The 14,700-nt window shown below is 44.5% G+C and overlaps 1 protein-coding gene across 1 annotated transcript in view; it reads left to right on the forward strand.

Moving 5' to 3' along the window:
* Window positions 1-669: 669 nt before the first annotated feature.
* Dpt (dermatopontin) overlaps window positions 670-14,700 on the forward strand; it is a 31,065-nt gene continuing 17,034 nt past the window's right edge. Inside the window, exons 1-2 of the mRNA XM_021199218.1 lie at window positions 670-1,067; window positions 13,152-13,277. Of these exons, the coding sequence (XP_021054877.1) occupies window positions 763-1,067; window positions 13,152-13,277 (431 nt within the window). The 5' untranslated portion in view covers window positions 670-762. The remainder of the gene's footprint in view (window positions 1,068-13,151; window positions 13,278-14,700) is intronic.

The raw sequence follows: 14,700 nt of genomic DNA on the forward strand, positions 1-14,700 counted from the left end.
GTCAATGTAAAGTTAGAAAGTGCCAGCTGAAAAATGTTACTATTCATTTGAGCTTAACTAGTTCCATACTTAAGCCAGAGCTGAAGGGACCACTTTCAGCGGCTCAGGCGGATGCTGAAGCAGGGATAACGCCCTGCTGCTCTCTCCATGGACCAATAGCACTTCTACCTGAACGTTAGACATTTTAACAGTAGACCTGAAGACGGTCTGCTTCTACCCCAAATTAAAGCACATTGGACTAAGAACATAAAAAGAATCCAGGCACCTAGGTTTGCAGAAATCTAAAGGTTGTGTTCCTTTAACTTATCAAAGTTTGTGTTTTGAAATCATCACCTGGATTTCCGTATGATTCTAGAGAGCTACGCTGGAGAACGGATACCGGGTTTGCTAGTGAGAAGGGGCGTGGCAGAGGGGCAGGATGCCAGGAGATGAGGGAGGGAGTAGGCAATTGAGGTGGTCTTTCTCGGGTATTTCTGAGCAGAGTGGAGCAGCTGCCTATGGTCCCTCTCCGTGAAGTGATTCTCCGGGGAGATTTCCTTAATTTACATGTTCCTTGCATGTTCTTAGAATTCCACCTTAAAACAAGCTGGACGCAAGCAAGGCCAATTTCTCAGCGTGGAAAAGCTTTTGCTTGAGCAATGACACACTGCAGTTGGATCCAGTTCACCCACATCTGGGAGCCACATGTCAGCTGCAGCGGTATAAAAGTCAGCCCAGCAAACCGAGGATGACTTTTTTTTTTTTTGCCAGGAGCCAGGCAGTATGGACCTCACTCTTCTGTGGGTGCTTCTGCCACTGGTGACCACAGTCTGGGGCCAGTATGGTGACTACGGGTACCCATATCAGCAGTACCAGGACTATGGTGATGATGGATGGGTGAATCTGAACCGCCAAGGCTTCAGCTACCAGTGTCCCCACGGGCAAGTGGTGGTGGCTGTGAGGAGCATCTTTAGCAAGAAGGAAGGCTCTGACCGACAATGGAACTATGCCTGCATGCCTACACCCCAAAGCCTGGGGGAGCCCACTGAGTGCTGGTGGGAGGAGATCAACAGGGCCGGCATGGAATGGTAAGAGGTAGAGAGTGCTCTAGGGATGGGAACATCTGTGCGTGTACTACATGGGAGAAGTTTGGTCCTCAAAAATAGCAGGGCTCATAGCACATGGGCACGTCCTAAACCTACTATTGCATGCTCTGGCAGGCAGGTGTGTACAATGTAGATGACAGTTGTAAGGTGAAAAACCAGGATGGGGTAAGTCCCACGGAGGCTGGACTTCTCTGGTTCTACTCCTTCAAAGGCCATCCCTAGGCTGTGTGCCCCACAAGCTGGGTGCGTGCAGAATGCTTATCAGACTTCCAAACTGGAAATTTCTTAAGGAACTTATAGAAAGTGGGTATCCCTGTGACACTGGAACAGCATTTCCATTTTGGAATGATTTACTGATTTCCAAAAATATTACTCCAGGGTGGTTGGGAGAAAATAAACAATTGGGTCCTCGGCATCCATATTCTGAAAAAAAAAAATAATTGATTCAAAGTAAGTGATTGGGTAGACAAGACTGAGAACTAGAAGCAAAGGGTAGTGAAGTTAAGTAGTGTTCTGCTGTTCTGATGAAACATGTTCTTTTGGGTTTTACTACTAAGATTTCTCTGTCTCCCTCTCTCTCCCTTTCTCTTGAATTTAAAGTAACCTCTGTTGCTAGGATATAGTTTACCAGAGGTTTTTAGAGGTACTGTCCTGCCTTCTGCCTTTTGCCCTAATTATTGGAACTGCATTGGTCCCAGTTTGTGCTTCTCTGTGGTGTTTGATTATCCCAGCCCTGGCATTTGCTCAGAAGCCCATCTTTAGAGCCAGGGGTGGCTAGACTGGTCATTTACAGCTGTCCAAATGGAGTCCAAATCTCAGGACTTAGGGAGAGTGTGGAGGCTGACCCTAGGAGAGGCAGACTGAGGGAGGAGGTAGCCCAGCTGGAAGGCTGCCAGGTGTGCCCTCTGCTGAGCAAGACAACCTTGAGGGGCTCCTGCAGGGCACGGGCGGAGTGAGCATCTGGGAGGAGTCAACTTAAAACATTAACGGTGATACTTCCAGCCGTCCAGGAGAAATGCCCTGAGCATGCATCACACCACACACTGCATACAATTATCTGATCTAATACTTTAAGCAGGCCTATAAATCATGCTATACATTGGCAAACTGTGGTCTGGAGATAAGGTGGGTTTCCTCAGCTAGAAAGACAAAATTTGGATCCAGAAAGTCTCAGCTTTGAAGAACATATGATGAGCTACAGTAGTGGGCTCCCAAGAGCCTGCTGCCTCCACCCCAAGCAGACTCCTGTTGGCAGAGCCAGGGCCCCCAAACCGCACTCAAGCTGAGAGAAGGTGGGAGCTACAGGGATTGGCCCAGTGTGGTGAGTGTCAGTTTGATGAGTGCTCTGCTCCTGAGGACAGGGTCTGCCCGCCCACCCGTGGAGGCAGCAGGCAGCATTACAGGAACAGAAGCCGACTGAGGAATCTGTAGAGGCTTCTTGAACAGGGCTGTTAGGCCATCCTTCCCCATCCCCTCTTGCTTCTGCCAAACAGATCCAAAACCCCTTCAGACACAGATGACTCAGAGACCAAACTTGTCTTGAGGACAGAAGACAGACCCTGGTGAGTCCCAGGAGGCAGGCTCATTGCCTGGCTTCAAGGGTAGAAATGACCTAGTTCTAACTGCCTGTCCAGTCCACCCACCCCAAGGGACCATCACATAGATGGGCCAGCTTTCTAACCCCTTGACAGAGCCACAGTAGGACAGCACTGGGTGAAAGATTGCCTAACCCCTAACTGGGGGCAGGGAAGGGCGCCCTGGGGTGAGTCACAAGCTGGGTTTTGGTTCTAGTGCTAATGATAAAATGTAGTGTGACCTCAGGCCAAGCTTCAGCCATCTCTCTGCTGCTGCCTTTGGAAGATGAACCTTCAGACTTTGCAATCTCTACACAAAGCTGCCACTCACTTCAGCGTGTGTGTGTTTGGCTTTTGCTTGCATTCTCTTGAACCATGTGTTCACCCAGCTAAGGAAAGAAGCCAAATGCTATTTAGTCTGAAACGTGCCTGTTTGCAGTTGGTTGCCACGAACTCCCAAAGTTGAAGATGGGGTGGGGAAGAAGGAAGAAAAGGAAAAACGTGATTTTTCTTACACACACACACACACACACACACACACACACACACACACACACACAGGATCTAAGAACATGCAAAACAGCTTTTTCACCACCAGACCCAGCTGCCCAGAACTGGTACCCAAATACTCCCTAGGCATTTTTCTCCTAGACGATTATGGCTTTGTGTTCAGACTTCAGTCTCAGTGAAAAATTTGGAAGGCAAGAAATTGTTCACAGGCTGGGGAGCAATTACGTCTCCCCGACTGGCTGCCTATTCTTAATCTGTTCTGGGGAGGAGTTGTTGACGAGTTTTCTGCAATTTGGCTGTCTTGTGTAAGTAAATTAGCTTTCAGGTTTATTTTAAGAGGCAGGAGGGACAAACACAAACTTGACAATACAAAGAATCTGCTGAAGAAAACTTGCTAATGGGGAGCCATCTTTTCCGGGTGCAGCCATCAGTGTGGAGTGCTTCATGGTGTCTATGCCTGGGAGAAGGGGTGGGGGGAGGAGGGGTGGGGAGAGGAGGGATTTATCACTTCACCATGCCTCATGCACGAAGAATAGACTGTTATTCATTCTTCACTGTGGCATTGGGTGGGGAGAGGAGGGGTGGGGGGTGGAGGGGTGGGAACCTGGTTTCAAGTAAAGCAGGGTGACTGGTTCTACCACTGAAATTCCCAAGAGGCCTTATTTGGTCCCCTGTGCATATGCGCGCCTCCTCAGGGACAGGCCTGCAGTGCTTTCAGAGGACTCCTCTGACTTTGATTAGCAAATACTGTGGGATACATTAGTCTTTTGTGGCACCAGATGAAACTGTAAGTTGTAGTGAGTCGGAACTGCTGTATGGTGGAAGGGTCTGTGTGAGCTAGGATTCTTCACACCACCCAGCCCAGCTGTACTGTCTTAGGTTCTCAATTCCTTCTGGAGGGCGGGGTGTGGGAGAGAATAAATGAAAGAAGAAAAGGGAAATACAAATCATGATGCTTCTAGGAGAAGAAAGGGATTCTAAAACAAATCTACATCTCAAACAAACACTTGGCGCTTTAGCCTCTCATTTAAGGGCAGTCAATAATGATTTAGTGAATATGGAATTTGACAAAACTTATTTTGGGCAAGCCAGGCTTCTTCAAGGCATGTATTTGGAGGAAGGATGTTCTGTAAATCTGTACCATTTCTACTCCCTGGACTTCACAGGATCTGCAAAGGCATTTTAAAAGCATCTGTTTCATTAGAGCTTAAATTTTGAATTAATTAATCCATGACTGCATTGCTTATGTCTTTGAACTTTTGTATTTCCACATTTATAAGATGAAGTCCAATATTTCATTTTGGCTTACGGTATCCACCAACATGCATAGTAGGGAGTTTATAAGTTTCCTTAAGCATATCTAAAACATGTCCAGAGCCTGGCTGACTCACATTGTTACCACAAGATGGACTTGTTATTTGATTTGCATTCTTCTATACTTTTAATGTTTCAGCAAACTAAAATATTTCATAGCAAATTCTTTGTTTCAAAAGGCATAAGGAGTAAATGTTACATAATGTCTTGGCTTGAATCCTAGGCCAATAAAAGAACATTAACGGGTAGACATGTAAATCATAATAATTTTTAGAGCTTGGGCTTCTGCTAATGTCATTTCTTAGTGTTTAGAAACATACCCAAGTTTCAGGACACAGCACCGGGGAAGTTGGGTGAAGGACAGATGTGAATCTTATGTCATCTTTAAACCTAAAGTTATTCCTAAGTTGAAAGGTGAAAATTAAGAATTCAGGCTGTTGATTTGCATGATGGGAAATTCAAAGACAAACAGAATGTCACAGTGTTCAAGAACCCCAAGCCTAGAAGGGGCCTTGCAGAGAATATAGACCAATCTTACAACACAGGTTAGAAACAAAAGCCCAGGAACTGAAAAGTCACTGAAACTATCGTAGTAAGTAAAGGGTGAATGACCCAGCCCTAACTTATGTGGTGTTCGGATGCTTTGCTGCCTTTGCCATTTGTACATTTATTTGCCCAATCTGTGGCTTTTATTATAAACTTTGCTAGGCTGTGATAATATGAAGATTAATAACACAAACCTATGCCCTTGAGTTACTCACAGGCCAATCTTATTCACTACAGTATTGGGAGGAAGGTATTCAGTATCTTTGTTTTCCTAATGTGGGAGCATGGCTCTAAGCACTAATCAATGCCCACTGAAGGCCAGTGTTGGAGAAACAGTCAAGACTTGTGTCCTATACCATAAATGGGTATGATGTATATTGCACACTCCACATTGAGTGCTGAGCTAAAATGGATTCCATGTAAGAATTTCTTCTGAGAAAAAGGCTGAGTGTGGGAAACAAGGTTGTGGCAGACTGAGGATTTGGGCCAACTTCCTGTCTAGGTCATTCCCCTAAGTACTGGAAATCAATTGTCTAGGGGAACTTGATACTTTTCTTCTCTTTAAAGAAAGTTCGATGATAAAATTCACTCTTCCCAGTGCGGGATTTGCCTCTGTCTGGTATCTGCTGATGTCAGCTTTCCAATCAATAAAAGACTTCCAGATTGCTGGAAACCTTAGGGTGTGCCTGTGAGTATGTGTGCACTTGTAATGTGTGTGTGCATGTGTGCCTATGTGTGTGTGTGTGCACAAGTGCATGTATGCCTGTATGTGTATGTATGTGTGCGTGTTTCAAGGCTTTACACTTTACCCTTAAGAGGACTAATTCCCCACAACACAATTCTGTAGTTGTCATATCCTCCATTTTTATGTCAACAGAAATGTGCTTTATAAATTATTATAAAAATGTTAGAGGATGACGAGCATGGGGGCACTCAACTTTAATCCCAGAACTCAGGAGGCAGAGGCAGGTGGATCTCTGGGAGTTTGAAGACTGCCTGATCTACAAAGAGAGTTTCAGGACAGTTGAGGCTGTTATGCAAAGAAACATAGCCTTGAAAAACAAAACAAACAAACAAAATTTTAAAGGATATCTGTGTGTCTTTAGGTAAGTTACCTAACATCTCTAAAAACCCATTTCATGTATAAAGCAGGGAAGATCATGCTAGCTTGTCCATTTCATAGAATTGTTTTGATGATTAAAATGACTAACACAGATACCATATTTAACAGAATACCCACCCATGTAAATCCTTGTGAAGGGTTGTTCATGATCACAGTTAGGGACACTCTGGAGACTGAGGCTCTCTGAGACAAGCCACACCAGCTAGTAAGTTTCGAAATGGAAATGTCAGGATACATGGACTTTTGGAATATATAATTCAGTTAGAATCTATGAATATTAAATGTACAATTTCAAGCATCTTGAATACTTGCCACAACTTACTAGATACTGAGCTGGCATTATGCCAACAGGTTAAAAAGTAGTTTAATAACTTTTGATTATGAGCCATCCACACTTAAGCCTGATTACTGCCCTTTTATAGTCTGAAACTTTCAGGATAAAAGGACATCTCACAAAACAAGCTGGATTTACTCCAAAGCCCTTTGAATAGTCACTACTGACTGCTTTTCTACAGCACATCTTTCTACCTGACAGGTCGTTTCTGCTTAATTCTTGGTAGACAGTCCAGCAGCTCTAAAACATAGAGTCTGGTGACAGAACTCATTTCCAGGAACAGCAGGAACAGAGCAGCCTGCATACATCTGGACATTATTTAAAAAGACCATTCATGCCCCCATCATTGGGGCAGGAAAATAAGTGATGTGGCATTTATCTTCAAAAGGTTTATATTGTCACACTGAGGGGTGGACAGCCAGACGAAGACCATTTGAAATGAAATGTGTGCATCACAAGGAAGGAAAATATCAATCTGAGTTAGAAAGTGTGAGACTTACTAGGGGGTAGAGACTGGAACTGCGTCTTACCCTCTGGAACTGGACGCATTGTTGGGGGAGTTCAGCACTAAGCCATTCTTCATGGAGGATCCAAGGATTATCAGGGGTTTTTAAATCCATAAATAATAAGTTTTCAATAAAAAGAATCCAGAAATTCAGTTTTTTAGATTAAACATCCTTATCCTGCATCAAAGTTTATATCCCTACCTGTTACCTCAACATTACCTTACCAGGTCACTACCCTGACCCATCTAGTCCCCTGTTCTGTGCTCTTCCATCATGGGTCTCACTTTGCTTCTCTAAAATGTCTGCCCTGTCAGAGGAGCTGTTTCTCAGTACCAGGGCCCCAAGAAGAAGACCAGGCTCAGTACAGAGCAGCCTTTAACTTTAATATTGGTTGAAATAGTTACTGGGCACCCTAAAGTTCTGTAGACTGTGTTTTAAATGGTTAATGGCAACCAAAGAATTATTCCAGGAAGAATAGAATTAAAAACCTAAAGTCTGATTCTATGTTACAATTATCCACTTCGAGGAATGGAAGGAAATTTGGAAAAGTTCAGAAAGCTGTTTCACACTGTTCCTTCCATGCAGGGCGTTGGCCGCTGGTGTGAAACATGGGCAAAACTACTCTTAGTCCATGCCAGCCATGGCACTGGAGACAAGCTAACAGCCCTTAAAATACGTGTGTTATGAAGTGAGACAAGACTAACACAACCAGATCTTCCAATTTAAAAATTGATTGAGTGCTACTGACCAAGATGGTGCTGTGGCTTTCACTTTTATACCCAACTCAATCCTAGTTTCAGTTCACTGATATCTTGGGTTCTCTACACATTTGAACACGGGCTAGCCGAGATCAGAGTTTGTGAGCTAAAACTCCACAAACCAATAAAAAAAAAAAAAAAAAAAAAAAAAAAAAAAAAAAAAAAAAAAAAAAAAAACCTGCCCCCCCCCCCCTCCCCTCTCCTCCTCCCTCCTCCCTCGTTCTTNATCAGAGTTTGTGAGCTAAAACTCCACAAACCAAAAAAAAAAAAAAAAAAAAAAAAAAAAAAAAAAACAAAGAAAAAAGAAAAAGAAAACCTGCCCTCCCCCTCCTCCCCTCTCCTCCTCCCTCCTCCCTCGTTCTTCCTGTTTGACCATCCCAGACTCGGTGAAGCTCACATATAAGGGAAAGTCTAGCTGAGGTGCTATTGGTAACAGATGGACTGCAATGCCATTTTTGTTTATTTGTTTGTTGTTTGTTCTATACTTCCTTGAAGGGAAGCGTGCATAAAAGTCTTGGTATAAAACAAGCCCAAGCTACAGATCCTTTTCTAGTTAGTGACTAGCTTGGCCACTCTTGTTCAGGTATCACCTCCCCGAGTCCTCACTGGGTCTATGAGGACCCACAGAGCACATTCGTGTCAAGATGGAGAGGAGACTCCCTGCCTACAGATTCCTCAGAAGGAGGTCCTCCCATGACCTATTATTTCCGTTTTACCACTGCAGACAGAGGGGTACATTTTCTGTCTCTGCTTCTAAGGTGGTGACCTTGAGATAAATCGTTTTCAGGAAGGCCATTTTCCTCAGAACACAGGAGCAAATGTTGTCATGGGAAGAGTAATAGCCTCACGCTCTCCCTTCCAGAAAACTCCCAGGCTTCGGCGGCATGGAACTGATATTGCTCTTGTGTTTGAAGCTGAAATTGAATAGCAAAGAGATAATGAAAAAGAATGGGAGGGGGATCGCTGAAGCAGAGCACCTGACCGCCGTGTTCCAAGGGAACACTTTCTTGGAGTCTGCCACTACGCATCAGTAAAGCTACAGCTTTGGAGCTGACACAGTATTCTGCAGACCATTCAAAAGCAACAAGCCAGTGCTGTGAAGTGTCCCAGGGCCTTGACATGCCCTTGTACCGTGGTTTGTTTTCTTTGATTGCACTAGAATGTGTGGACCCTCTGCTCCCTCCCTAAGTCTCATCAGCTGCCCTCAACAATTCTCACCTCCTTGAACCCGGGGCCTGTAATTCTGAATTCTGCAGCTCTACCCAATGTTCACATGAGCTTTGTTACCTAAGAGGTTATTGAGAGGGCGTCTGAGGGTATAAATAGGGCATGCGAGTACTGCATGAAGCAGTACCCATTTGGCACCTTCATCCTCCAAAGGACTGCTCCTGAAGCAGATGTTGGAAACAGGAAAATGAACCACTGCTGCAGTTTCCATAGGAAAAACCTAGGAATAGTTCCAGAGCCTTTCAAGGGCTCAAGTGATAGGCCCTTACAAGTTAAGTCTACCTCCAACAGCAGGAGACAGCTGGTCAGTCATTTGCTCATTCATTCTATCAAACATTTACCGGACAAGCCTCAGGCATTACGAGGAATCCAAAATAAGAATTAAATGGTCTTTTCCCACAAGGCCTGTACTATCTGCTTGGGGTGATGAGAGATAACAGAGCATCTGTGTACAGAGTGGCCGAGGCATCCTCTCTCAGTGAGCTTCATCCTAGGGGCACAACAGCTCAGAGCACGTATACAATGTTTCACCGACACTCAGCACGGGACTGGCTCTCACAAGTAGACTCCAGCTGGCTGTGTGGACTACACCAAAGTATAATGACAGTAGGTGATTTTCACAGCATCAAAACACTAGCATCCTCAGGATTTTCTATGCAGCCTCTTATTTGGTTTTTAGAGAAATACAAATATATACTATGTGCATTTTACAGAGAAGAAACCTAGGGCATTAGATGGCATGGTAACTCTTCTGAATGACTCAGCTAACAGTGAGGCAAAAGTCTAGAAGCATAGCCCATGATAGTAAACCCCCGCCCCCACCATGTATGTCTTTATGTTACATGAATACATGCCCCTACCAAAGTCCAGTTCTGGAAGGGACAATTCCACACCACCAAACTCATATCAGGCTCACATTAACAAAATATGAAGGCCATCTAGCTGACACTGGTATTCATTTACCTTTCTCCAAGTGGTCTGGGGCCAGAGTCACACAGGGAGCAACCACTCTTCACAGGGAAGCATCATTTGAGGGGGCTTGTGAAAATGACAGTACTCTTCTCGCAAGGGCCATGAGGCTGGCCGGCCAGCAGAGAGCCAGGAGGGAATTTGTGCAACTTGGATTGCTTTCAGAACTGGGCTTCCTCGAGATGGGTCTGCTTACCTTCTGACATTCATTTTTCCATAAGGGAGTTCACCACCATGGGAACTCTTTTTCCTTATAGGAAGCTGAGTACACAGAACACAAGGATAGAAGAGTCTTGGGGATAAAACCACACCAGAGATGGGGAGTAAAAGGCTCTGCTTTGGAGGAAAGTAGTTATTTAATGAGGACAAAACAGGAAATCTCATAGCGCCTTTGCGCTCTGAAGACCTTAGAGTTTGCCTATGACTCTTAGAGCATATATTGATTTCCTCCCACCCACAGTGATTTGGAATTGAGATGAGTAGGCCCACCTGAGACATACAAGGAAAGTTACTTTTCCATCACACTATGACAGTCATAGTCTAATATCAAGTGAATAAGCCCAAAGTGGCAATACTTTTGAGGTTAAAAAAAAAGGCTAGATAATCAAAAGCCATCTGTCTCAATTTACATATTGAATTTCATTCTTGATCGAACAGAGCTGAGTTCTCTATTCTGAACTTGTTATCTCTCTTGAGAACATGGTTGAGTAAGCACCCAGTCTATCTCTTAATTCCCTTTTCATCATGCATACAGTGGTTGAAACAGCATAGTAGTAAGGTATAAATTGTTGATGAATGAATGTATATTTAAATATACATATAAATATACATATAAATTTAATTTAAATATACATATAAATGAATACACACATAAATAATAAATGAATGAAAAGGAAAGATGTATGAATTAATTTCCACCAGTGGGGGAAGAAAAAAAGTGACACTTAAATAAATGCCTCAGTATTACAGTTCATTTAGGTTGCCTGTAGACTTTAGTTTTTCTCAAGCCCTATTTTTAATAACACTTCTTTTATGCTTTAACCCCCCCACTTCCAGCTCACAGAGGTAGTGGAAAAGAAAGGTTATTAGGATACAGGGGAAGTGGACCTGTTTAGAAATTGTTCTTTGGAGCAAATCCCATCTGCCTTGTCAGGAAATCCACAGTTTAGTTCATGGGTCAGCAGTGGCAGCTCGATCCATTCGCAAACACTTCATGAATATACCAGCAGTCTAGTTTGGCAGAGTTGGGATAGCAAACACGAATCAGCGGGGGTGGCACGACCTAGCAGAGACAGCCAGGCCTTGGCTGAATCAGCAAAGTCAGCAGGAGGAACCAGGGGTCACCAGGGATCCCAGGAGTTCTTTGTTGTGCCTCTCAACAAAGTGGAGGTCAGCAAAGACTTGAGACCGAGAAGCATTGATTGCAAAGCTAGCTATGCAAGCAAGCCGTCTCTGTCACTGTCTGTTGAGTCCAGTTTATATTCCCTCCAAACATCACGTGTCCTCCAGGAGTCTTGCCTCACCGTGTGTCTTGCCTCGGCTCATGAGTCTGTCTTAGCAAAGCTCCACATGAGTCTGAGTCTGTAACAGCAGACATCACTCTGCCAATCAGCTGGAGTCCAAGGAAGCAGCAAGAAGCCACCAGAGCACCACCAGAAGTGTTTAGGTACATTTCTCTCTATAGAGTCATAATAGACCGAGCTCAACTACACATTGTAAGGCAAACCAACACATGCCCTTCATTAGTGAAGAATTCTTCATCATGCATCCTTTCACGTGCTTGCTTTAGCAAAACATCCTTCCACCTGTGCCTGCTTCATGAAAACACTCCATCACGTGTCTGTCTGCCCCTGCAAAACACCATCCAACACAACTGACTTTCCAAAGAACCCTTAAGTTTCCACTTCAGTGCCCCACTCAGTAGTCAGTGAAGGGAACAACCCCCCCCCTTCATACTTTCTAGAAGCAGTTTTATTTGCAAATCAGGGCGTATCTAGCAGCCTTCAGACGATGTACCATCAGCCACCCGCCCTCTGTTTCGCACGAGAGAGGACAGATCGATATCCCAGGCGTCTAAGAAACTGAAGGATACAGAAGAAGCCGAAGACCTGACTTGGAGGGGTTTGTGCTATGCTTTGAATCTGTTTCATGTATTATAAACTAAGTCCTTGAATCTCTGTGTGAACAGAATCGGGACATAAGTCCTTTGGAAGGTAGTAGGAAATAGATAAGGGCCCCATCATAGAATTAGTTTCTCTGTAAGCAGGGAAAGAAAAACCCAAACTAGTGTGCTGCTCTGTCTTAACAACAGAAACCGGCCTGGAAAAACTTAGGAAATATCATGTTCTGCATAAGACAAGGAAGCTCTGAGGCCAGGAAGGAAACAATCAACATCCAAGCAGAAAGGACCAAACCTTCAGGCAGTGTGTGGGTAGGGGAAAGGCGGGGAGAGGAGGAGCCCCACTGTTCCTCACTTAGAGAGATTCCTTGAGGATGGAAGGGGTGGGTTCAGAGACCAGCAGCACCGGGAGATGAGAGTGAAAATCCCCTCCCAACTTAGGACCAGGATGGAGGATATACCATGCAGGAAAAAAATCAGAAATGATAGGACAGAAAAGGGGCCTCTGGAAAGAGTTTGAACTCAGTTGGCCTGTGGATTTTCTGTGGGGAGATTTTCCAGGTTCCTGGCTTATCTGTAGGTTCTAGGGGTGAAGTCCAGAGACCCACCTAGAAGATGATAGAAAGATTCCTGGATACACAGACAGAATGCTGACTAAACTTCTCATCAGGTTCCCCAGAACAGCACTGTATCTATCTATACTTTGTGTGCTGTGTAGGGAGAGAGTAAAATATTAATGTGAAGTTCAACAACTCATTATAGTTCTTCGTCAGCTTTCTAGTTTAAATTCAAGTAAAATGATTTATAGCATCCTCAATTGTAAAATTCACAAGCTTTCTTTCATCTAAGCATACATTTTTGGAAAGTCATTAGGAACAGGGTCTCCCAAGCTTTCTTCCATTCAAAGTTGCTGAGTCATTGGAACTTTTGTGGCACACATGCAATTTCTACAATACAACATCTACTCTTTGTATCGAATAGAATAACTTGTGGGGGTGTGGGTCAACAAGAGAATATTCACTGTGTCAGGAGGGTTTGAGGAAGGAGTCTGCATTCATCAGTGCCCTGATGCCTTCTTCTCTTCAGGTACCAGAAGTGCTCCAACAATGGATTGGTGGCGGGGTTCCAGAGCCGCTACTTTGAGTCAGTGCTGGATCGTGAATGGCAATTCTACTGCTGCCGCTATAGCAAGAGGTGTCCATATTCCTGCTGGTGAGTCTGGTAGTTAAACCTTACTCCTCAGAGCTCCTGGGGGGGGGGGGGCTACAAGGATCTGGTCCTTCAAATAAGCCCAGGATGTCACCAACCAGCGTGATAAGCTGCGGCGAGACTATAGAAGAGAAAGAATAGCTGAGGGAGACCATTCATACTGGAAAGAGCCCTACAGCTCATCCAACCCGATGTCTCCGGACCCTTCTTTGCCATGCAAAAAGAAAGACTAATGCCTAGTGGCTCCTGTTCCCATGCCTGTTCCCTCTGTCATGATGATGACTTCACCTCACATCCAAGTCTGTTTGGGACCTGTAGACCTGCGTCACTTCCAGGAGTAGCCAAGTCTCTCCTGGGCCATGTTCTGATAAAGAGTTAGAGACAGGAAGCAAACCAACAATCACAGCAACAGCAAAACAGTGCTGGTGTTGTCTGAGTTGCTTGGCAGCCCCAGCCTGGGATGTCCTATTTCTCTGTCTCTCCCTGGGATGAAGCCCAGGGCTCCCTGACTCTGGCTTCTTAACTTCTATGAGATTACACATACATTTAGTCACCCTGATAACTCATACCAGTTAACCGCACAACTTATCCCAAATTCTTTGGCCTCCAAACAACCCAGGCTTTTAAGCCTTGAATAATTATCCAAAATCAACATTTGAAGCTTGGCTCATTCAAGGGCTTCGTCTCTCCATAGTCTGATGTTTGGGAGGAGAGCCTTGCGGGTTCTGTTCTCTGTAATCATGGTGCTACCCCACAGATGCACCAGTGGTGCACAGTCTCTCGAGTCCAACAGTTCTTGCAGCAATGACAGTAAATTTACAGCTCAAAGTCAGCTGAAGTCTGAAGCTACATGCTGGAAAAGAAACCTCCTCTAGCTTCACCAAAACTGCTTCTGACTCCACCATGACTGGTGAGCAGGTACACCAAGGGCTGATGATTGAGCCCAAGCAGATCCAGAATCAAAGACCAAAGATCTGCCTGCTATGTTGGATCCAGGGAATGCTGTTAAATGCAACGGCATCCTGAATCTCAGGCTCCGTGCCATTTTTTTTTTACTGCAACCTCTTTCCTCTTTGTCCCCTCTGTAACTTCCCTGGAAAGGCACCTTTACTTCTCTGAAAACCTCAATGCGCCATTGGAAATGATGGCAAGGTTTATTTTCTGGGTCTCCATAAAACAGTCTGATGAAAACTTCAGTTTGCAGTCTGTAAGGACGGGAACAACATGCTATTACAGTCTGTGTATGAATACCCCTCTCTTTCCCCAGACTTTGAATATCTGGTATGGGAAAACTCATTGATCTTTGCATAACCAATGACTGTCTAGCACAGTGTTTGGATCTTGGTGATATGTCTGTATGTGCACCCTTGTGCATGAGAGAGAGAGAGAGAGAGAGAGAGAGAGAGAGAGAGAGAGAGAGAGAGAG

Source organism: Mus pahari, chromosome 5 (genome assembly GCF_900095145.1).
Source record: "Mus pahari chromosome 5, PAHARI_EIJ_v1.1, whole genome shotgun sequence".
Lineage (NCBI taxonomy): Eukaryota > Metazoa > Chordata > Mammalia > Rodentia > Muridae > Mus > Mus pahari.